Genomic DNA, 23,792 nt, shown 5'->3' on the forward strand with positions numbered 1-23,792 from the left:
GGATAATCATGTGCTGCCATAAATTTCTTTTACCTCAAGGAACTTGTCATTTACATACAGAATGTGTTACTTCGGCGTCAAGGCTCTCAAATGTTCAACATCATCAAAATCAACCAGTCAAGACTTTACCCATTGCCTGAGTTTGGCATAAATCTGATTGGCTTCTTTTGTAGACTGCCAATTTAGGAACCAATTATGTATTTTAATGGTCATGAAAACAGCTCCTCTTTGGTCATTGTAGTAGATTACAGATTGTAGTCTGACATCACTCAACTGTGTAGCAAATTGTCAGAAAATGAAAACTCCTATTAGAACACTTACAAATCTCTGTTTCAAAATGACTACTTAGCAACCATCACAGCATCTTTATAGAAATGTCACTACCCTCGTTACATCTGTACCTTTCGTTCATTTCTTTCCCCCTTTCCAATTTTCTCCCAGCATCTTGCAGCTTGCCTATTATTTGGATGTATAATTAGAAATCCATTATTATGTTTTATGGAGATGTAAAGAGTAGGAAGAAAGCTGCATAACTACTTTTTACATAGAGCATGCAAATTATCCACCTTGTGTATTTTGGCTCTGAATGTTCAGCAGATGTAGTTTCATTTCCCTTGGATCTCTGTTTATCCATTTTTATTGCTAGTCATCAAGTATAGAGCAGAAAAATCAAAATAGGAGGGGGCAGGGAACTTCCCATAGAAGCAGCTTAGCGCACCCCGCCTGCAGAATGGTATCAACATTAATGTGCTTCACCTACACAAGTGCTGTGCATGGCCATTATTTATAACGTATGGTCTTGAAAACCCTAGGAGTAATAAACATAGCATGAGAAAACGGTCGAAACTGACAAATCTGAATAGCTGGGAAAGTGCTTTGAAGGATATGATTTAAAGTGTTCTATCCAGACAGTATGCATACTAAAAGAGGATACAGAATGGGGCTTTGACTGCATCTCACATCTCAGGATGAGCAAAATATCTGTTCTGAGCCTGATTCTTCCAGATGCCATTTCTTCTGGTTTTGCACACCTAAAATATCCAGCCGTTCGGTACACTCAGGAACTCAGGTGGGGGACATTGGTAGTGGGCATGGTGGTGATGGGTTGATGTTCGGACTAGTCGATCTGAGTGGAGTTGATCTTCAGATGCCTACTGGACTGATAGGGATGTGTGAAAGTGGGTCTTGGAGGGAGTGTGAAAGTATAAAGTATAAAACAATCCTTATTTTAGTAGAGGGAGGAGGTGGGAGGAAGTTTCCAGTGTTTGAGCTGACGCTGGCGTCAAAGGAAAGGAATTTCCTTACTGGAGGTGTGATGCAGATATGGGACCAGAATTACAGCTACACTCATAATGCACGTTCCTGTCCGAGGCTTCGGTGGCCCAACTGAGCTTTCCAGTCATTACACTGCAAAATATAGGAGGGCAAAGTGCATTTAATAGGTATGCATTTAACAAAATAAAAAAAAACATGTAATTTTTTCTGAATACTATTTCATCTAACTCCTTAAGTCAATGGCTGGAAAAAAAAAAAAAAGACACAACTCATCTGCAGTATATAGTTTTTTTTTCTCCAGAGTTATCACTCTGTATTGCTGCTGGCCTTGCTTAACTTTTAATTTCACGTATCTGGCAAAATAATACTTTGCCAAGAGTACCAACCTATTTTAGTTATGGTAAAAGTAGGAAATAGATCTTGATCAACCTAGTGTTACCATTTAATGATTAAGTAGTATTTGACCGAGGTATTATATACATATAATTAATATACACATATAGGCATATAGGTATTATATGAATACATTATATGCATTAGAACTAGAAAAGATGATTGATATAATTTCTTTTTTCCCACCATAAATAATTCTGATAATCTGAGCATTTTAGGGAAACCATAGAGCTGTAAAGACTGAAGTAATTCAGAGCTACAGTTAAGAATTTCCTATGGCACTGGACTAGGATATAGGAAATAGCTGATCCTGCTCTCTTACAGATCTTGTGTATGACGGTAGAGAAATTGCTCACAGTCTGACCGTGAGCTGTTGGAGGTTGGTAAAGCTCAAGCCATGTGAGTGCAGTTGCACTGTATGCCCGTTTAGCACTTGGTCTTTTTGACTGTCCATCTGTTCTCGGCATTGGTGAGGCCACATTACAAGTACTGTGTTCAGTTCTGGGCCCTTCAGTACAAGAAAGACATTGAGGCCCTGGAGTGAGTCCAGAGAAGGGCATCAGAGCTGTAGGGGTCTGGAGCACAAATCTTATGGGGAGCGGCTGAGGGAACTGTGGTTGTTCAGCCTGGAGAAGAGGAGGCTCAGGGGAGACCTCACTGCACTCCACACTGAACTGAAAGGAGGTTGTGGTGAGGTGGGGGTTGGCCTCTTCTCCTGGGTAACAGAGATGGGATGAGAGGGAATGGCTTTAAGTTTTGCCAGGGGAGGTTCAGATTGGATATTAGGAATTATTTCTTTTCAGAAAGAGCAGTGAGGCAGTGAGGCACAGGCTGCCCAGGGAGGTGTGCAGTCACTGTCCCTGGAGGCGTTCAATAAACAAGTGGATGTGGCACTGAGGGACGTGGTCAGTGGGCATGGTGGGGATGGGCTGGCAGTTGGACTGGGTGATCTGAGAAGTTTTTTCCAGCCTTAACGATTCTATGATTCTATGGCTGTGTCCAAGCTTCCTATAGCAAATCCAAATAAGAGTATCATAGAATCAGAATCATAGAATCATAGAATGGCCTGGGTTGAAAAGGACCACAAAGATCATCTTGTTTCAACCCCCCTGCTATGTGCAGGGTCACCAACCACCAGACCAGGCTGCCCAGAGCCACATCCAGCCTGGCCTTGAATGCCTCCAGGGATGGGGCATCCACAACCTCCTTGGGTTGATGCCTGTTGATGCCTGGCACTATCCCTGACCTTGCCTGTCCTTCCCTGCAGCCTGTGACATGCTACTGTTCTCACAGTGTATCCTGAGACAAGCTTTTTCACCACTGTAGCAGTGCTGGTGGCACTGGATGTCTCAAGATGCTGCTCACAGTGAGCTACACTGCTTTCCTCTTTGCTCCAAGCTGGCCACCAGCCCTCCAAGGGCTTTAGGGAACTTAATATAGGTACATGAATGTCATCTGTTGGTCAAAACTGGCCTGTGGCTTTTTGGTCATTGTAGATAAAACTGTGTTGTTTCTAGGGTGAGAGCCTGGGCTTGGGCCGTAGAAAGGAGAGACAGTCAGATGTCTTGTTTCTGCTGTTGCAAGCGAGACTGGAGAGGTGCAATGAGTGATTACTTCTTTGTGGTGAAACAAGCCCTTCCTCAAGACAAGAGACATTCTTCTGGACCTGCTCACCAGCTCTGTATGAGCTGAGTGGCTAAAGAATGAGTAGACCGTGTCTGTGCAAATATATGTATTTTTTTTTATCTCAGACAAGGAGGGCTACTATAACATTTCATCTTCCTTTGAAGGAGGGAGTGGAACCTGGAGGTATTGGGGTTGTTGCTCACGTGTTGCCATGGCTAACAGCAGCCTTATCCTAACCTCAGCCAGGGCCTCAGGTCAGTTCAATCAGGTACAGATCAGAAGGACTCCAGCTGAACTCCAACTCTGTTATGGGTTGTGTCTTGCAGGTTCAACAGCTGTAGAAACATTTTAATCACAAGTTTAAGAAGATGTAGCTTTAGATACATCCATGGAGTTGATCTGTTGAGGAAGCAGGTGCCGATTTTCCATAGTTACTTTTAAGAGCCAAATTGTGCTTGACTGCTGATTTTTAGTTTTAAGGCAATATTGAGAATGTAAAAACCCTTCTTTTCTTTCTTTTTTTTTTAATTTCGATCCAGCTGGAGCTTGTACTTCTTTAACTTTTTTCTTTTATTATTTAAAATCCTTAATTATCTGAGACAAAATTGGTAAGGAAATCTGCAGAATCTAGGGATTCCACAGAGCTCTCTCTATAAACACTCAGGCTATTCACTGGTGCCAAATAGACATGTGCCAACTCTGAAACACCCACCCACTCTCTCCTTCTGCCGCAGCAAACTAATAAGCACATTGATTACATTCATTTAAAGAAAAGCACTGCTCTTTTAATCTTTACATTCCCTATACTTTAGATTTCTGATTACGAGAGATATCCTGTTTATCACACTTTGCATGGTGAAAAAGCTACTTGACACACCTCAACGCACTAGATATTTTAAAAGAATATTTTAGAGGATACCAGCGAGTGGTAGTAGGAGATAATTATCATTTCCTGCAAGCTGTTGTTGTGCTATTCGCAAGATGAACGAGAGGTCTCTTAAATGTGATTTTTGTAAAGGTCCCTTAAATGCCTTCAATTCCCCTAAACAAAAATGTTCACATGCAGTTCTTCTCTTGCTTTCCCCTCTTCTCCCCACCCTTCCAACTCCAAAATCTAGAACTTTGTTAGAGTAATACAGATACATATAGGTATGCACGTAAACGCATAAATGCAAACAAAAAATAAGTACCCTATCTGTGTATCATACATAGAATCACGGAATCATAGAAAGGTTTGGGTTGGAAGGGACCTCACAGCCCACCCAGCCCCAACCCCTGCCATGGGCTGGGCCGCCCCCCATCAGCTCAGGCTGCCCAGGGCCCCATCCAACCTGGCCTTGAGCGATGAGGCACCCGCAGCTGCTCTGAGCAAAGCGTAAGCCAATTTCATCTCTTCAAAGCAGCAGTTCTCAACTTTTTAAAATTTAAAATCTGGCAACAATTGACCCAAGTTAGGAGTAAAAACCTTGACAAATGTAACGTGCATGCTTATGCATGTATCTATGCCCACAGACAAACACGCTTATCCTGAGCGGAGCTCTGTGCGAAGGGCCCTCCAGCTCCATCAGCCATTCATCTGTCTGCAATTGAGATCTCCCTAGAGAAGGATCACAGGAGACGACTCTTTACCTCTGCAAATATGTGCTGACCACGATTACACAGCCTGGGCTCCTCTTTGCCTCTGAAGGGTAATTCAGCAACGCTTCCTCAGCCCAGCTGTCCTAGTTTCTCTGAGGTGTACTATTTCTCCACAGCAGCAGCGTTGCGATTGTATCATTAACATTAGAAGCATTTGTTGGTAATAATTGCCAGAATCTAATGTTAGCCTGCTGTTGTTAACAGGGATTTCAGAAAGGAGCCAGGAAGGGCTGGACAAAGAGTCCCCATGGAAATGTGCTGAATAGAGTGGACCTGGGAAAAGTAAAAAGCTGTTGATTTAATAAAAGTAGACGAAGAAGGGCACTTCTGAAAGTGGTCTGAAGTAGGAGTGGCCTTCATGGAGTGATCTTCAGTATCGGGGATTCTGAGCTCTCTACGCTGTTGTCCATGGAATGTAGAGACCTGCACGTCTGTAAGAGCAGTTTCCATAATGCAAATAACCCGTGTTGTATGAGCTCCTAAAACCATTTCTGTTCATTAATCACCTGGAGTGAACCCTTTAGGACTGAAGTCCTGTCTTCACACTACGCAGTTGTATCTCTATGGCTGAAGTTGGGTGGGTGTTCCCACAACTCCTCATTCTTCAGGTTATTTCCTGTCTGTATTTCTGGATGTATCTGTATGTCCTCAGTTATGGACTCAGTTTAGTAGTTTCCTTTAATACAGCTGTTTATAACCAGCCAAAAACTTGTATGATTCTAGAAAGGTATCTTTTTGCCCTTAGCCCTGTTGACCTATTAATTAATAGATTAAATTTTCTACTTAAATTCAGCTAAAGATAGATATCAGAGTAAAACTACTCACTTTTTTTTTTTAATCTATATTGTTATTCTATATATGTACATTCTCAATAGCTATTCTGGTAGACTTTTAAAGGTGGCATTTACAAAGAATTCTTCCTAATATTTTGACTGCTAACCATTTTTTCCCCCTCAAAATAGCTTTCCTAATAGAACAATTCAGAAAAAGCACTATCATCATATCATAATGTACTGTGACAAGGACTGTTCAGCTTTACGTTTTGTTTAATGTATTCTCAGCTCTTCACTGTGGATGGCAAGGGTGACTTAAGTAGATGAAAGGAAAAAATACTCGGGACGAATTCTAGCAAATCCTGTCTTCCTGTTTTCCACCTGTTTTTAAGACACGTGTTTCTGTCTGGCATCTTCCCGCTAAAGTCTCCTATGATTCACCTTGGCACAATTTCCATAAACTTTCCAAGATAATCTTGAGATAATCTCTGTCCTTGGAAAGAATGGGGCAACCAGCTAGCAGAAAAAATCAAAAATATGCAGAAATCATGGCTCACAGTTTTTAATAGCTGTATTTGTTTTTTTATATTTTGTGTAAAACATAGTTTGTTTCCAGAAACTTAGTTTTGTTGTTGTCTAAATATGAACTGTTTTGTTATGGGTTTGGATCCATGCCACAAATAAGGAACTAAAGAACACCCTAAATTTTCAAGTGCTGACGAGGAGCCCTCTAAAGGACTCAGTAGAAATTGAAAAGCGTTGAATGGAAAGGCATTTTTTCTGAGTCCAAAGGCCTTAATATAGTTAAGAAAATATCTGTATGCTGTAGGACCTTGTTCCTCTTCCTACATATTTTTCTTGCTGTTCCTGCTGAGACATCTGACTATAGTAATCCTTACAGAGAGGATTCCCAAAAGGGCTGAAACCTTTAAAATCTTAGTGCTTATGCATTTTCTTGTCTTGACAGAACAATATGAAACAGTTGACCTTGCTAGAGAAATTTCATTAATGCTAAACAAGATGGCACTTGTACTGGGTGTTGGTCAGGAGCTGTCTGAGGCACTTTCTGAAATACTGTGAAGCAGTAAAAAAAAAAGGCAATTGAAAAAAATTTGTTGCCAGCCAAATAATGGTTCTTGTTTTAATGTGAATTTGTGGGTCAATTACTGTGCATATTAAAAAGGAAGAAATAAAATGCTGTACGTCTCAGATGTTCGCCTTCTCTTTTCTTCCTCCTGCCCAGGAAGAGCCACCGTCCCTGGAGGAGTTCCAGAACCGTGTGGATGTGGCTCTGAGGGACGTGGTCAGTGGGCGTGGTGGGGGTGGGCTGATGGTTGAACTGGGTGATCTGAGAGGTCTTTTCCAACCTTAATGATTCTGTGATACTTACAACTCTTTGTAGCTGGGTTTCGCAAAGGTAACACCCTGCTTTGAGCAGAGTTTTCCTTGTCTGCTCACCAGCTAACTTCAGTTTTCCCTTGTGCTTCCTCCAGATGGATAATTCTGGAGAGGAGGAACAATCTCATAAATAGGCTTATTCTCCCTTCTGCATTGCTTTTTTTCCATGATGTGCTGGTTGCTGTGCCTTTTTCCCAACACATCGGAGCTTTATAGACTGGAGTGCCATCCACAGCACACTTCCTGTCCTGGAGATTGTGTTCAACACAGATGGTTCTTTATTGCTAAGTGTATGTGAGATCTAAATTGAATGTGCTCTCTTGTCTAATATTTAACAAAGCACATTTAGTTAATGACTAATGTTTCATTATTGCAGGAAGCTTTTAGTACCAAAAGGTTAAGTGGTTCATTTGAATATTGCCCGAATATCTTTGCCCTGTCAGGGTTTTTTTCTGAAGTTAATTTGCTATTGTTGTGATCATGTCTGACAAGTGCTGGCTAGAAGCGAAGGCAGGTTATGGGGATCCGTTTCCATGACATAATTTCACTGGTGTTTAGCAAGCTGGATTTTAGCTGAGCAGCTAATTTGCATGGACTCTTATCCAGGGATGAAAAGCCAGTTTTGAGCATAGGCCATCTTCCACTGGGAGTTATTTGCATCTGAGGCAAAGGATTCCAGAGGAAGTGATAAAAAAAGTGGGCAAAATTAATGGAGCCAGGAGAGGTTAATGGAGCTACCAGCAGAGACTTACTGTATATTCACACACATAGAAGAGGAGGTTTAGGTTTTGTTAAATATAAAATTGTAGTGGCTGAGTACCAGTAAAGTACGCGGAAATGAGTTTCTGCTACACTGATATTAATGATATAAACTCTTGTTCTGTGGTCATAAAAACAGAAAATATTCATTTCCCATAATAAAAAGTCCCCTTTGCTACTTAGCTAGTGCTGAACAGGTTAGGCTGCCAGGCAAAGTGTGTGCATCTAAAACAAAGAAACCTATTCTGAACACAGTAGCGAGTGCACATCTTGAGACAAGGCCCTATGTTGTATTTAAATGCACAGAGAGCAGCACTCCTTCACATCCTCAGTACCATTTCTGTAGACACCATGAAAGAGGTGGCCCAAAGGGATGCGTAGGGTGCAGGACACTCTTCTTCTGCTGCAGAGTGATGGAAAATGAAATGATTTATTTTGATAGACACCTTGAAAGGCAGAGTATGACCATGATGCACGAGGAACTTAAAAAAAGGATGCTGCGTCCAGCTTTCTGTTTATTGAAACTAAAGATACTAGAGACGACATAAATGACAGCCTGTGCACCATTCCTGGCTGTATTTCAGAGGACCAGCGTGGAGGCTGTGTAATGGGGGATGGCAAGTCGTGTGCTCAGGGATGCAGCAATGCACCCACAGGGGCAGCAGATGCTCCAGTATGCCGGCAGCAAGGTGTGAGAGCACGTCCCAGTATGCAGGGGGCAGTCAGATGATGCTTCACTGACATCAGGAACAGAGCTGGAATCTGTCTGCTCCACAGATCTGATAAAATATTTGCCCACAGGTAAACTCCAACACGTTTGGACAGAGGAGGAATCGCTAAGTTTGTGTCCAAAACTGATGTTTTCACACCTCTGCAGGTCCTTGCAACGCTCAGCTCTGTGTACCCTTCAGAAAAAAATGTTTCTGCTTTGAGTCTCATACTCAGAGAAAAATTTCCTCAGAAAATCAGTCTTTTTTTTTTTTTTACCTTTTCAACCCAAAGCTGTTGAAGAAGACCCCAAAAGTCTTTAACACTTCCTCTGAATGCAAGCAGACTCTCTCCTTGCAATATTACCCATTCTTGACCTCACATTCATTGAAAATACAGAACTTTGCAATGCTGAGTTGCTATTTATAGTTGGTTATTATAATATAGTTCCATAAAAGTACTCCTCTGGGATCTGGATCAATGTAATGCTCTTCAAAGAGTCCTTTTGTTTTCAAAGTTGTGTACTTACATCTTGACGCAAATGCAGTTTTCTACCATTCCTGAGTTTATCCAAAGCTTGCTAAATGTGTTTTAATTTCTACGATTTATGTACTCAGGATGTTGATGTACTAAACTCAAAACTATTAAAAGAAAATTAAACTGACAAAGCTGCTGGCGCAATTGCCTTTTAAAAATGTATGGAACTGGCCTGTTTGGCTGAATAATTGTTAGAGCAGTGCCTTATTTTCAGCTGTGATGGAACTGTTTCCTTCTCATGTCTGGTATGATGCTATGCTTTGGTTCTAAGAAAAAAACAACGCTGATAACACACTGATGTTTGTGATTGCTGCTAAGCAGTGCTGTGCAGAGCCAAGGCCATTCCCAGTGAAGGGTCCAAGGAGCTGGGAAGGGACAGAATCAGGATAGCTGACTTAGACTGGCCAAAGGGATATTCCATACCATATGACATCATGAGGAAGGAGTTTTGAAGGGTGTGGAGTGCATCTCTCTCTGTTCCACTGCTCAGGGGCTAGCTGGGCTCTGATTGGGGGATGGTGAGCAATTGCTTGTGCATCACTTGTTATATACATTCATATATAGACATATATGTATATAGTCATAACCATTATCTTTTCCCTTTCCTCTATCTTAGTAAATAGTTTTATCTCAACCCATACGCTCCACTTTGTTTTCCTGATTCTCTCCCCCCATCCCACTGGGAAGGGGGGAATGAGCAAACAATTGTGTGGTGCTCAGCCACCTGCTGGGTTAAACCATAACAAGCAGTGAGTTCTACTGAACGGAAGGTGTGAACAGCACAGATTTCCACAGCACCTGTCCTGGTAGATAAAATACGTCTACCAGGAGGCCCTTCATCTTATAAGTAACCACCAAAGAATGGAGGGGAAGGAAAAATTGTCTGAAGACAGTACTGGGAAATGTAAATAAGTTTCAGAAGTGTTAGTGCTGTAAATAGGGAAATCTTGTCCTTACCTGTGCATAAGCTGCTGGCAGATTCCCATGTCCCCACACCAGTCTCTAGGCAAAGTTAAGCTCCAAGCCGTACCTGGCTAGCAGCAGTTCCCAAAGCCCAAGAGCCCACACCATCTCTCACATAGAACAATTGCTGAACGAAAATGCACACTGACAGCAGGCCAGGGCTCAGTCACACTGAAGAACTAATGGGAATCATCTGTTGTCTGCATAGATCTAAAAACCAAACTTATCCATATGAAATGCCACAAGCTGCCTTAAGTGGCTAACTCCATCATGAAGCCAAGTCATCTTTTTCTTCTAAGGGAGAATCCTGCTAATCTTTTGCAAGAAGGAAATTGAAAAAGATGGGTGATGAAGTGAAGCTATTATGCAGGTTGTCACAAGGTCAGTTAATACTTGCTGCTCACATGGCTTCCACCAGTGCAGTCACACTTAATTTTCCAATTATAACTGCTATGCCTACTGGTGAGGTAGCTATTATTAGGTTATTCTTGCCCCATCTAATTCTGGAGTCTTAATTATATTTTTCCTTCTGCCTTTTGATACAGGTGCAGTGATTAGATGGTATTAAGTCTGTTTCATATTTATTAAGGAGACATGTTATTATCTTTTTTGTATATATCTGAACCAAGAAATGTCTTGAGATTGTTGAGGATATGCCCGGCACCTTCTAGCCACTGGTACTGAGAGGGAGGAGCAACCTGCATTTCAGACGACAGCACAGGTCTTGCAGTCTGAGTGAGGCACAGGGAACAGGAGAGGAAGGAGGAAGGGGAGTGGGAGGAGGATGGAGATTGTATCTGATTCTTTGGGCGATGATGACAAAGCCACAGCATTTGTGAAGGTCTCCAGCTGGAAACGCTGCCTTAAAATCTGGGTGGGCACTGGCTGCATCATCTTATTTTCCTTTCACCTCTTCCCTTCTTCTGCCTTGCTTTCATTCCTTTCTTCATCCTACCACTCACCTTCCTCTGGATTTCTGGTGCCATTTCTGCGACTTCTATCCTGTTAAGACACAGCATGCTGATCCCTTCCTCTATTTTCCTTCCAAGTGCTCCCTCTCACTCCCTGTGTGATTGTTCACAGACCTCCCAGATCTCATGTTCTTGTATTTGTTCTCTTGAATCAGCTCTTCAAAAGCAAATCCCAATTGTGCTGAACCTTAAATATCGAATACGAATAATTAAAGCAAATAAATATTTGAGGGATAACTTTGGTTTTGAACTTAGATGCACTGATTGAGATCCTTGACATTTTATGTGGGAGTGGGATTTTTCTTACTGTTTCTGAATTAATAGAAGGAAGTAATGTGATGTTTTCTAAAACACTAGAGGTGGAACATAGAAAACACACGGTATCTTCGGAAAGGGCAAATTAATGAGCTTATAGTGCAAGATCTGCACACGTAGACCTTGCATGAACACAGAACACGTGCTTCAAAGTACTGATAATGGAGATGTTAAACACAGTGGTGATGCTGTAGAGGTGAGCCAGGGTGAGGAGTGGAGAAGGAAAGACCCTTGATAGCACTCCGCTCTTGGAGTGTATCCAGAGGAGGGATACTAAGATGATCAGAGGGCTGGAGCACCTTTCCTATGAGGAAAGGTTGAGGGAACAGGGCTTGTTTAGCTTGGAGAAGAGAAGGCTCTGGAGAGAACTGACTGCAGCCTTTTAGTACTTAAAGCGAGCTCACAGGCAGGAGGGGGAACTGAGCTTTTATACGATCCAGTAGTGATAGAGCAAGGGGGAATGGTTTTAAACTAACACAGGGCAGGTTTAGATTAGATTCTAGGAGGAAATTCTTCACTCATAGGGCAGTGAGGCGCTGGCACAGCTGCCCAGAGAAGCTGTGGTGCCCCATCCCTGCAGGTGCTCAAGGCCAGGTTGGATGGGGCCCTGGGCAGCTGAGCTGGTGGGGGGCAGCCCTGCTCACAGCAGGGGTTGGGGCTGAGTGGGCTTGGAGCTCTCTTCAATGCAAACCATTCTGTGATTCAGGCAACTTGATATCAGACAGGCAGAGAAAGCACAAGTGTAGGACACAAAGGTATCAATAATTAGTTGCAGCTAAATGAGAGTTTCTCCCTCCTGCAGCGCTGAGATTCGTCTAGTTGGTAGCTTTTGTATTCAACCATCGCATTTCTAGGCCATTTAACACTGCAGAATGAAAACTGCTATCAGAACAATTTCTGCTCCTATCACGTCCTGGTCACTGGAGGACCTAGAGCAGCTATAGAGAACAAGAGGTTTCAGGAGGGTTTGGAAGAAGGAACACTAAACCAACTCCCTGACAAATTAGTACGTCAAGATAGGCCACAGAAATATTCCGAAATGAGATTTGAAAAGTTAGAACTTTTCACTAAGTACTGAAATTCTTTTTCCCCTTTGCAAATGCAAACTTCCTGTACAACATTTTTTTAAAAGCAAATATAAGTACATCCTGCCTTTGTCCCACCTTCAGTTGCTTGAGGTTCAAGCAGAAAAATCCATACCTATGTCAAACTCTGGCAGCTTCTAGCAGGACACTCCTGAGCCACATTGGAAGTTGAAGAGATTACTGTCTGTGACTTTCAGATAGAGGCAAAGAACTTAGATGGTACTTGAATATGCCCTTTCCAGGTCAAAGTAGCACCAAAACAGACACTCCTGAAGCTGCTGTCAGCTATAGTTCCTGGAAATCTCAAAGAGCCTCGTTCTTTTCCAGAAATTACCTTTTATTGAAGTCTTCTGTAGTACCTGAAAAATAAAAAAACATCCCTTAAAAGAGAGGCACCTTTTAGCTGTTTAGGTGCCACAGACTCTTTTGGATGCTTAAGCATTGCTTTCCTCTGGAGAAGACCTGATCCCACTCTAGGTCTAATCTTGTCAGCAATGGCCTGAAACCATACAGCCAACCCGACCCAGGCTGACCCTGCTTTGGGTCGGGCTTGAGCTGGACCGTATCTGGAGAACCCAAACAGCCCAAGTTTTTCTGATTTTAACACAGTAGGGACAGTCAGCTACACATAGACAAGGCAGTGCCTTCAGGGGGTTACTGGCAATGATAGCATTGCTCCTGACTGCTATCAGCTTTTGAGGCACTGTTATCATCAGCCTCATTACCTACTGAAAACCTGCTGGTGTTCAGCCATCGACATCCCATTGGCAGCACTGGCCTTCTGACCTTGTGCTGTCTTGCAGCTATGGCTGCTGGTTTTTGGACTGAGCCCCTGGGGCCCGTTGCTGCCAGAACAGTGATGCTCTATTGATTGCCTTGGAAGGAGCTGCCATCTGGGTGATTAGCATGGACTATTTTCCACTATCTAGAGGCAAAACAGACTGAACTTTCACTGTGCAAAAACCACAATTGATTTGTTGTTGTTGTTGCAGTAATGCAATGAGGTAATGGCCTTAAGTTGCATGAGGGAAGGTTCAGGTTGGATATTAGGAACAATTTCTTCTCAGAAGGAGTGGTGAGGCAGTGGCAGAGGCTGCCCAGGGAGGTGATGCAGTCACTGTCCATTGGAGGTGTTCCAGAAATGTGTGGATGTGGCACTGAGGGACGTGGTGGTCAGTGGGCATGGTGGGGTGGGTTGGCGGTTGGACTGGATGATCTGAGACATCCTGTCCAGTCTTAATGATTTTATGCTTTTCAATCCTTCCAGCATCATGCTGTACCCCAATCTCTGCATCTCAAACACCCTCTGTAAGAGGCCCCTGAGGACCCCCCAACATACCCAAAAGCCTTTGCTTCAGCCAAACAAATAAGCCAAGCCTGATGGGGCTGCAGGAACCTTGCCAAATGAGTGCAAACAAACTCCGAAACAAGGAACCCTTTCAGTACAGTCAGTTTATGGTATTTCCACCACTTACATGTTGTACAGCTTGTCTTCAGCATCCCACAGAAACCCATAGCATCATTAGGACCACGTTCCCTAGCAGAACTTGCTTCAGGCTGCTGCCTACTCTATCCTCTGTTTCATGAGCACCAAGATGCTCCAAGGAGATGGAGCTGAGCTCACAACAAACAGACAGGATACTCCCTCAAAAGCTTGAACAAGGAGAAAAAAGAAAAAAAAAGAAGAAGAAAAAAAAAAGACAACGTAAGAGTCTAGGTTTCCAGTGAAGGCCAGAAAATTGCCTAGGCAGCAGGTTCAAAGTAGCTGAAAATCAGAGAAGAACCATCCTATCCCTGCCCACATATCCACTAGTGTAACCATGGACTTAAACCACTGAAGAGATGACTTTGGCTCCATAGAGCACATTCAGGCTTCCCAAATCTTTAACGGCAGTAGCTACTTTCCCTGGAATACATGAAAACATCCAGATTCAGTAAAATCTACCAGTGCTGAAGAACCCATTTGTCTTAATGAACACCACGCAGCTACTGAATTCAGCCTTTCCATTTGACCACCTTTGTCTGTCAGACACTGAATGAGTTCTCTAACTGAAGAAATCCTTGTCCTTCACTCGGCCATTCACATCCCAATGCCTACGTACCCACGAATGAATAACAAGTGTAATTAAAAGAATTTTTATTACAAATTAACATATTTATACATTTGTACATCTCGCATACTGCTGTATATGTTCACCAACATAATCATTAATTCAGGAAGCATTAACAGTATAGATTTCCATCAGACCAATTTAATGCAAGGGGCTTAGTTTTATAATCAAACATTACAGAACATCATTACCTTTCTTTTGTCCTTTAAAAATAGCAGCACGTTAAATGATCAGTGCTCACAGGGCGTAAGCTCTAAAGTTTTGTACAGCAGGGAAAAAAGAACAGTAGAGGCAATAGTAGGGCAACTCAATAGAAAGGTACTGGTTATAGCAGAGTTAAGATCTAAGCAAACAGAAGAGTAATAAAATGAATTTACCTCTTACAACTGTAGAAAATAACATTTTTAATGTCATTTGGGATAGGAGTCCTGCAAATAGGAGATTTTGTTATAAAGACTAAGTAGACAGCTAGGATAATGCTTGCGTTTTCCAACATCTAATAGAGGTCTCAAAACATACGTACTCCCCATCCCTACCACCACCTTTCCACAGCTGATGTTATTTGAGGTTCATGTTGTTGATGTGCTTAAGTGATGCTAAGGAACATCCAGAACTCCCCAGACTTACACCCACAACAATCTAGTGTCAGAACTGTGTCACAAGTTACAGCTTTTGGAGGTTGGAGTGTGGGCACTAAATACAATCTCCCCCTGTAGCCCAGAAGCCACAGTGCTGCCCGAAGCAGTCAGCCCGTAGGTATGTGTGATGTGATCTGTATAACAAAATTTGTTTTCTCCACACTTACAGCCCATTATTCTTGTACTATTATTGACATGATAATTTTACCTCTTTAAATCATAGAAATTAAGATCTGAAATTCTCTGTAGTCATAAGCATAAGGCTATTCATTTGAACAGAGCATCAGATTATGGGCATTTTTTTTTCTCTTTTTTTTTTCCCTTCTTTTTGCCGTAGGGAGGGAAAAAACATCACATGATGACATAGAAATTATAGGTAATTTTTATGAGCTGAAGAATGAATATATGAAAGCATGAAAGAATAGAAAGTGGGTTAACAAGTGCTTTTTGTATGCATTAGCCACCATGACAGAAGATGACGAAAAAGGTCAGAAGTGCAGCATTTCTGTAATTAGAAATTATGTGGTAAATGTGTCTATCTGTGGAAGCATCTGTATGAGAAACTAACCTCAGCTGTAGCACCCTGAATCACAGACACCCAGTGACATTAAAACAAATATCTGCACTGCTGTTTGGATCTCAACACAAAAACTGAGGACACTTGTTGGCCAAACAAACAAACAAACAAACAAACAAAAAAGGTTAAATTGAAGAACTGGAAATATTTTATCAAGACCTACATTAAGAAAAAATATTCTGACTGAATCTCTCTTCTCCAAGGGCAGGTCTAAGAACTCCTAAAGATGGCATCAAGCTTAACCTCTCAGAGCCTGAGAGGTGTAGTGTTTGCCCTGCCAAAGGGCATTTCAGTGCAGACACCTTTCATGTATTTCCTGGCTATAAAATAGAGAATAACACGCACCACTCTGACACAGGCTACCATCTCCTCTGGCTGAGTGTTATCCCAGCTGCTGAAGTTCTATACACACACTGCAACAGCATCTTTCACTTGCCATCTCCCTCCTAGGCCCTACCTCAGCCTCACACTCTTATTTTGCTTCTTCATTTTGCTATATTGAGGGACTTACACATGAACTCATCCACACGAGTTCTAGCATACAATTTAACTGAAAAACATTAAAAAAAAAAAAAGGTGAAAACATATAAACAAATGTTAGTGTTTTTCCATTCCATGTTCCTGGAGAGCTGAAAAGATCCAATCTCCCAAATTAAACATTAACCGCCTTGTTGGTCATCTGTGATTGCAAATCACATTGCTCATATTCATGTATTTCTTTTGTATGTAGAATTTGTTTCTGCTGTATTTTAAATCAAAAGTAAAAACCTGAAGAAAATCTTTATTAATATCTTTTCATCTTTTACAGATGAATTTTTTCCACACAATAATTAATAACTTTCTTGTGATCTGAATAATATGATCTTGATTCCATTGCAACATGAGTTGACAGAGTTCATCCCTACCTCATGGCCTGAATGTCTTAACCACAGAGAGTGATGTCTGCTTTCCTACCTCCCTATTAGATGGAAACAGAGCACACTGAGGGTGCTCACAGCAAAAGGAAGTATCTATAATGGCGTGCCAATGAACACAGCGGGCTTCTCCAATCTTTCTAAAGCCTCTGCCTCTACCAGCAACTATTTTGAAGACACAGAACTAGAAATTGGTCATTGCTGTTTGTACACAGGTTGTTCAGAAATCAGGAATACGAGACACAGAACCTGCTCATACCAAGGCTACACAGGAGAATCACTCGTATCACAACCCAGAAATGAGATTGAATGCCTTTGGGAAGGTGCTTTTCATTAAGTTTGTCTTTCATGCCTGGGCAGAGGGAGCTGCAAAACTTAATTATTTTCTTTAAATTCAATATAACAGCTATGCTTTTCTGATTTCAGACTCAGGAAAAAAAAAAAAGATCCAAGGGACTTTCACTTCCAAGACAAAGAAATGGATGTTTCCTCCCCACATCCCCAGAATGTAGTCTGGTTGCCCAACTCTGGACTGCAACAGCATTGAAAAAGCTGTTCCATAAGCCAACGTTCTGTAACAGAAAATCTCTTCTGAGGCCATATCCAAAAGACACCATGCAAATAACCTGCTCTGCTGAAAGTCTCAACTCCGATTTGGAACTCCAAAGCAGTAAGCAGCCTACTGGCACTCTCAGCTGCATGCTGTTCATTAAGCTTAGTATTTATTAACTTTACAAAATTAAAAGAAATGCTTTCACTTTGAAATACTATTTTATCTGAGTCACTATTTTTCATCCTCTCTTGTGGAAAGCTGCCCATCAACTGCTTTAAAATGGTTGAACGATTTATCATGGCAATTCAGTACAGTTTTGTTGCTGTCTAAAAAGCTTTAGTTTACAGAACATTTTATAGAACGCAACAAATTCAATATCTCCGTAGTGCACCTTTGTAGATTTCTTCCCAGTTATGCCACCTTCCCATAAACTTGATTGCACAAAGTCATCCACAGGTATTAATACCTATTCTTGTTGAGTTTCAGTCTGCTTAAGTTATAACAAACATTTAAGCACATAACCTACACACTTCCACATCAGCTACACCCTTTATCCTCTAAAGAAACCCTATGATGATATAAGATAAATTTACTCAACTGTATGTACAGTATATTTGCATATTAATAAATAAATCAATATTAAAAGTTTCTTCCCCCATAAAAAAGTGACTACAGTCTGACCAGATAATCTGACTTCATCTCTTCATCCAAGCACAGCTGTGTGACCAAAGCTTCAGTTTCCACTCAGCTTACTACAGTAACCATAGGAGCAGAAAATTAACAGGCTAGTGCTTAAGTTTGAATTTTATACAGCAGAGAAGAGGGGAAGGAAATAAGAGTACAAAAAAGTGCAAAAGCCAACAACTTGTAGAGCAAAGAACTTTTCATTACGTGATCCCGAGGAAGAGAATCCAGCCCAAAAGAGGACGTGCTGCAGCAAACACCATAAGCAAAGTGTGTTTTTGTCCTGATAGTCAGCTGCATGATGCCAGTCTTGTGTAATGCTCCAAGAATTCCTACTCCAACAGATACCATCTCCACCTCTACAAATTTATCAACACCACATTCAGTGCAAAGTGACATTTCTGAAAAAAACGGTTTACCTTGTCTCCGTCACATTCATCCTTACTGTGGAAAAAAAGGCTCACTTTCTTTGACTCTTATTACTATGTACACAAGTCTATATTTGCACCTCTCCATTTCTGGTAGTGAATTTTTTTCCTCTATTTACATTCATTAGAAACTGAGAAGGCAATTGGCCGTATTTTATATTTACTGAAGTCCTCCCATTAACCCAATGACTACCTGTTCATCTTCATTTATGCTTAAAGTAGCTGCACTTGTATTTCATTTTTTCCAGTCCGTTTTCAGTGTGATAGAAGCCATGGGAACCTCTGGGATCTAGAACATATTTCAAGTCAAGTCTCACTGCTGGAGCTGGAAGAGTGAGGAGTCACATTTGAGTTCAGATGTCTGTTTGCAGCACAGTGTGTGTGGACCATACCCCCATTTGGGTATCTTACAAATGCAGGCTCACAGAAAGGATTTTGGCACACCTGACAGACCTTTTTGTCCGAAAGGAGAATTGGAGTTCCTTTATGTTTGACCTAAGGAGGAAAAAAAAAAAAAACCAACAACTAATATGAATCTAGCAATGAATGAAGACAAATTAAGATACAGCAGAAAAAAGCAACATTTCATTGGTTACACCTGGGTCATTTCAAACATACCAAACTGATGGCAAAGGTAGCTTGAACTATTTAATGTGAAATTCAGTCTCTGTATTCGTCCTAGCTTGTTCCTGTGCCCCACATAGAATGGCACTCACATGTAATGCAACTAAAAACTCAGTACAGCTTGCTAAACAAGAACATGACTCCACAGCAAACAGAGTATTGTCAAATTCTTATTGCAGACAGATTCTGCTGGATAAACTTCCATTAGAAGGAAACAGATTTAATCATACCTAAGAAAATTTTAAGTAACACTGCTCTACAGCTAGGAATAAAATACTCCACAAGTGGATTTAACAAAATCAAAAGCTATTAGTAAGCTTTAATGCCAAGCGTTGTGCAAGCTTTATTGCAACTACTGACGTGTCCCAGCCCAAGCAAAAAAACCCAAACAAACTCAGTTGTTGAAAGTTCTGGAGGAAATTCATTGACCTGGAAATCCCAAATGTATTTCCATTCAGCCCACAAGTTCAAAGTTGTTCGTTTTTCAAAGCCCCACCTCCCTTTTTGTTTTATAGAAGTGTAAAATTGACTATAGTAGCCATCACAAAAGTGTAATAAGTGCAGCGATTAAAACTGACAAGGACCTGAAGTCAACTTTGTCCTAACTCTTACAGTGTCTGATTATAATTAAATCCTCAGATTCATAATACAACTTCAAAGCGCCTCTATTAAAAACAAAACATAACAAAAACCCTACCTTCTCATATTTGTAGATCAAGTTTTCAGCTTGTGCTAACCCCAGTGCAACCTGAGTCATTCTTTTTGTATGAATGCTTTGCCTCACTGCTCCGGCCAGGAACGGGGAGAGGAGCTGCACTGACCAGCTGTCAGGCACCATCTGCAAAACCAGAGCTGCATCAAACTCAGCAGCATGGTTATTCAAGAGATCTACAGCAGCCACAACCAGTGCACAATCTGAAGCGTCTGGATTCAGATATACTGATAGCAGCATATGGAAGAGCCTCCGCCTGTACTGCAGATCTCTGTTCTCAGAGTTCCATATACAGTATTCTTCAGCAGCACGGAAATCCTTTAACTCATGGACAAGGATATGCAAAGCCTTCTCGTGTTCTTCTAGTTTTCCATATAAAATTGCACTTTCCATGTGAAGGTCTGTGCCACGGATTTTGTCTGTTAAATGAGAAAGAAGGCAACGTTTGCTCAGTGGAGAAGACTGCTACTTTCTCTTCCCAGTTCAATTCAACAAATCCACAGAGCTCAATTTCCACTCATTTTCCAGAAAAGCGGGTAGCTCTATACAGATACTTTTAAGTACAAGAATGCACAGATGTACAGAAACAAGAGCACCACAAAATAAGGAAGAAGAAATTACTAAGCAACAAGTGATAAAACTAACATCAGTATGATCTTTTAAAATTCTAGCAGGTAAGTTTTGCACATTCCTGCCTACACTACCACATATTGTAGTTTCATCTCAGAGTTTATCATATTTTTAAGCTCTGCTCACATCCAATATTACACAAAAAAACAGATAGTTGCCTTAGTTTCAACTGAGATGGAATTGTTTTATTCAGAGTGTCTGCTAGGATATGTTTTGGTTCTACGTGAAAAACACTGCTGATAACACACCAATATTTATGGCTGTTGTTTAGCAGTGTAGTGCAGAGTCAAGGCCATTCCAGTTTCTCAGCAATTGGGCTGGGAGGAAACAGAATCAGGACAGCTGACTTAAACTGGCCAAAGTGATATTCCATATCATATGGCATCATGCAGAAGGAGAGTCTTGAAGGGTGTGGGAGCGCATCTCTCTCTTCTGCTTGCTGTGGAGGTTGCTTAGCATTGGTCAGTGCATGGTGAGCAATTGTTGTGCATCACTTGTTATATACATTCATATATAGACACACGCACACAGAGTCATAACTATTAGCCTTTTCTTTTTCTCTTAGTTTTATCTACAAAAAACAAAAAATAAAAAACAAACCCAAATCAACAAGAAAATCTAAGCCTCAAAAAAATTCCATGACAACAGTTTAAAATCTACACTAGACACTAAGGATCAAATAGTGTTCTCCTTCTTGAAAAGGACACTATAAACCCTTAATCCAGTCTGGCTGCCTAATTGTAAAAGTTAAAGTACTTTTTTCTCCACAGAATATTTTGATTATCAAGGAGGAGCAGTACCAGCATTGCAGTGATCTCATCTTCATGAAAAAAAAAAAATAAAAAATCTTTCATGCAAGAAATCCTGCATTGGCTCCAAGAGAATAATCCATCTTGTAAATCTTGCTCTTAAAAATTAGGTTAAAAATAAAATCACAAATAGAAGGAAGATTTTCATTGATTGTATTGTGCTTGTATATTACTTCTTATACAATGTTTTGCTGACTGGAAAGGCAGGGGGACAGTAAATGTTGGTAAGTTATTTTAGCTGTTACTCATCAATTTTTTATTTCTATCCCCACTGGAGTTTTTTCATCAAATTTCAGAAAATATTTTACACCTTGCAGTATAAGAACAAGTGACTTCCCTTTCATTCTTGGGTAAGTATATCAAAAAATAGCCAGAACAGCACTGGCCAAGGAAACATTTAATTCAATTGTCACTTTTCTTATGATAACACTAAGATATATGTTGTCCTTTTCACTAAAAGTGAGGATCCTCTTTTTTTTTTCTGACTAGCATGAAATCATGAATTTGTTACATGCAACAGAAGTCCTTAGAAATCTCTACAAAGCTTTGCTTTACTTCACACTAGTTGAGAAACAGACTATTTAACAAATAAGATTGTAATTCTTCCATTTGCAAGACTTTCACAAAAGACTTCTTTGTTCTTTAATGAAGAACATGTAAAAGTCATTTACATGTTCTTCATTAAAAAGAACCTGAGTATAAAGTAAGATATTGTATGAAGATATTGTATGAAGATACTTTTCCTGTCTAGTCATGGTGTTCTCTGCTTGTTCAGTGGCAAACATGAACAAAGGCAAAGGTAACAGCTGTTGCCTTTGCTGAACCAGCTTGTGTTTGAAAAGGACAAGCCTTCCAAGCCAATATACCTGGATAGTAGGAAGAAATACTGTGAGGGTGGTAAGACACTGGAACACTTTGTGCATTCAAGGCCAGGCTGGATGGGGCTTTGAGCAATCCAGTCTAGTAGGAGCTGTCTCTGCCTATAGCATGGGGGTTGGAACTAGGTGATCTTCCTACCCCAAGGTCCCTTCCAACCCAAACCATCACGTTGGTTCTATGATATCTTAACTATTTTCACTTTCTATCTTTATGAGGACTTAGTAAATACAATATGTCAGTTCTAGCAGAAAGCAAAATTACAGAGAAATGCATCTTACCCAAAATAAAGTGAATTCTATAAAGATCAGATTTCTGAAGAAGGCTGCGTAGTTTCAACAGCAGTTCAATTGTTTCCATACAGTTGTCTGTGGCTCCAGATTTTAGTTGAAGTATTGCCTCCAAATACAAGGCAGCTAGATGAGTATGGTACTTTTCTTTCTACATATGAAATAAACAATGTTAGCTCAAGTCTACAAAGCCAATCTCTTCTCCCCACCAGTAACATTTCAATTAATATTTATGTAATTATATAAAGATGTTTAAGTTCATTCATTTAATTCCAATTATTCAGAAATCTTTAGTTCATGCAAATAGTGAGCTTATTCAGACCAGCTTCACAAGGTAGGTTATGCAATACCTACAGCTATGGGTTCTCTATCTCAACAATGCAGATATTTCTGAAAAACAGACGACATTTTATTTGTAAGCTCCTCTTTACCTTAAATAGACAAGCTCAACTGTGGTTTTTCTGTGCAAAAATTATTTCCTTTCACAAGTCCAATCATTGCATTAAAACAGATCTCTCCCCTTTGACTACAAGCATGTTCTACATAGTCGTCTCCTCTCATTTGTCTAGTAAAAGTCTAATTTTGACCTAACACAGTTTTCTCTATATTTAAGTATGTTCTTTTAACTTCTCCATTTCTGCAGTAAAATCTGAAAAAGCCAGAAGTGGGTAAGTGTTACTGATTATGTCATAGTCATCAATACAAGCTGATAACCTGACTACTGTTTGAAACATTCTCACTACAGCAGTCACAATAATCAAGTACGTTCTGAAGAACAAATAAATGTATAACTCAGTATTTATTAACAGGCAGAGTAGATTTAGTTATAAATTAATTTTGCTAGAAATATTCTACAAAACTAAGTTTAGAAGTTTACTTGAAATTATGCATGACATAAGAAACTAGTAGGTTCACTGGTCAGTGTCATACACCTTGACTATCTGAAACAGCAGCAGAGAGAAACCGTTGGTATAGCACGTATGTTTTAGGAATGTAAATTCATTAACTGGTCTATTGAATTTCTTCAGTGTTCATTTCTTTTCATCATTTTCAGGCTAAAGCAATTGCAATTTCTTCTGTGTCTAAAATGCCTCATTATCCAAGCACCATAACATTTTCTTGTTTAAAAAAAGAATATACTGTCTACACTGTCACTTCTGACTAGTGAACACATTTTTTTGGACTTTCAACATTTAGAGATGCTTGGAATTCTACAGTGAAAGGTGCATGTTTTAATTCTATCACTTCTGAAGATCTCACCAAAAGGACAAGATGAAATGTATCTATATATCTCTATGATATTAAGTTTGGATGTTTGAAAATGACAAATGGCACTCAACAGGGAAAAAAAAAAAAAGTTTTCCAGCAATTGATATGCAGTCAACTCTAACAGACTGAACACATCCTTGTTTCACCTTCTCCTTTGCACTTTGTGGGTATCTCAAAGTTTCGTGTGTTTATAACTCTTCCAGGATGTACTGTTTAGTCTAAATGAATGCCATACT

The 23,792-nt window shown here is 40.5% G+C and overlaps 1 protein-coding gene across 1 annotated transcript in view; it reads right to left on the reverse strand.

The window, feature by feature from the left end:
• Positions 1-14,561: 14,561 nt before the first annotated feature.
• TGFBRAP1 (transforming growth factor beta receptor associated protein 1) overlaps positions 14,562-23,792 on the reverse strand; it is a 31,130-nt gene continuing 21,899 nt past the window's right edge. The window contains exons 10-12 of the mRNA XM_003203178.4: positions 22,279-22,438; positions 19,668-20,101; positions 14,562-18,841 (exon numbers count right to left, since the gene is read on the reverse strand). Of these exons, the coding sequence (XP_003203226.1) occupies positions 18,653-18,841; positions 19,668-20,101; positions 22,279-22,438 (783 nt within the window). The 3' untranslated portion in view covers positions 14,562-18,652. The remainder of the gene's footprint in view (positions 18,842-19,667; positions 20,102-22,278; positions 22,439-23,792) is intronic.

Source organism: Meleagris gallopavo, chromosome 1 (assembly GCF_000146605.3).
Source record: "Meleagris gallopavo isolate NT-WF06-2002-E0010 breed Aviagen turkey brand Nicholas breeding stock chromosome 1, Turkey_5.1, whole genome shotgun sequence".
Lineage (NCBI taxonomy): Eukaryota > Metazoa > Chordata > Aves > Galliformes > Phasianidae > Meleagris > Meleagris gallopavo.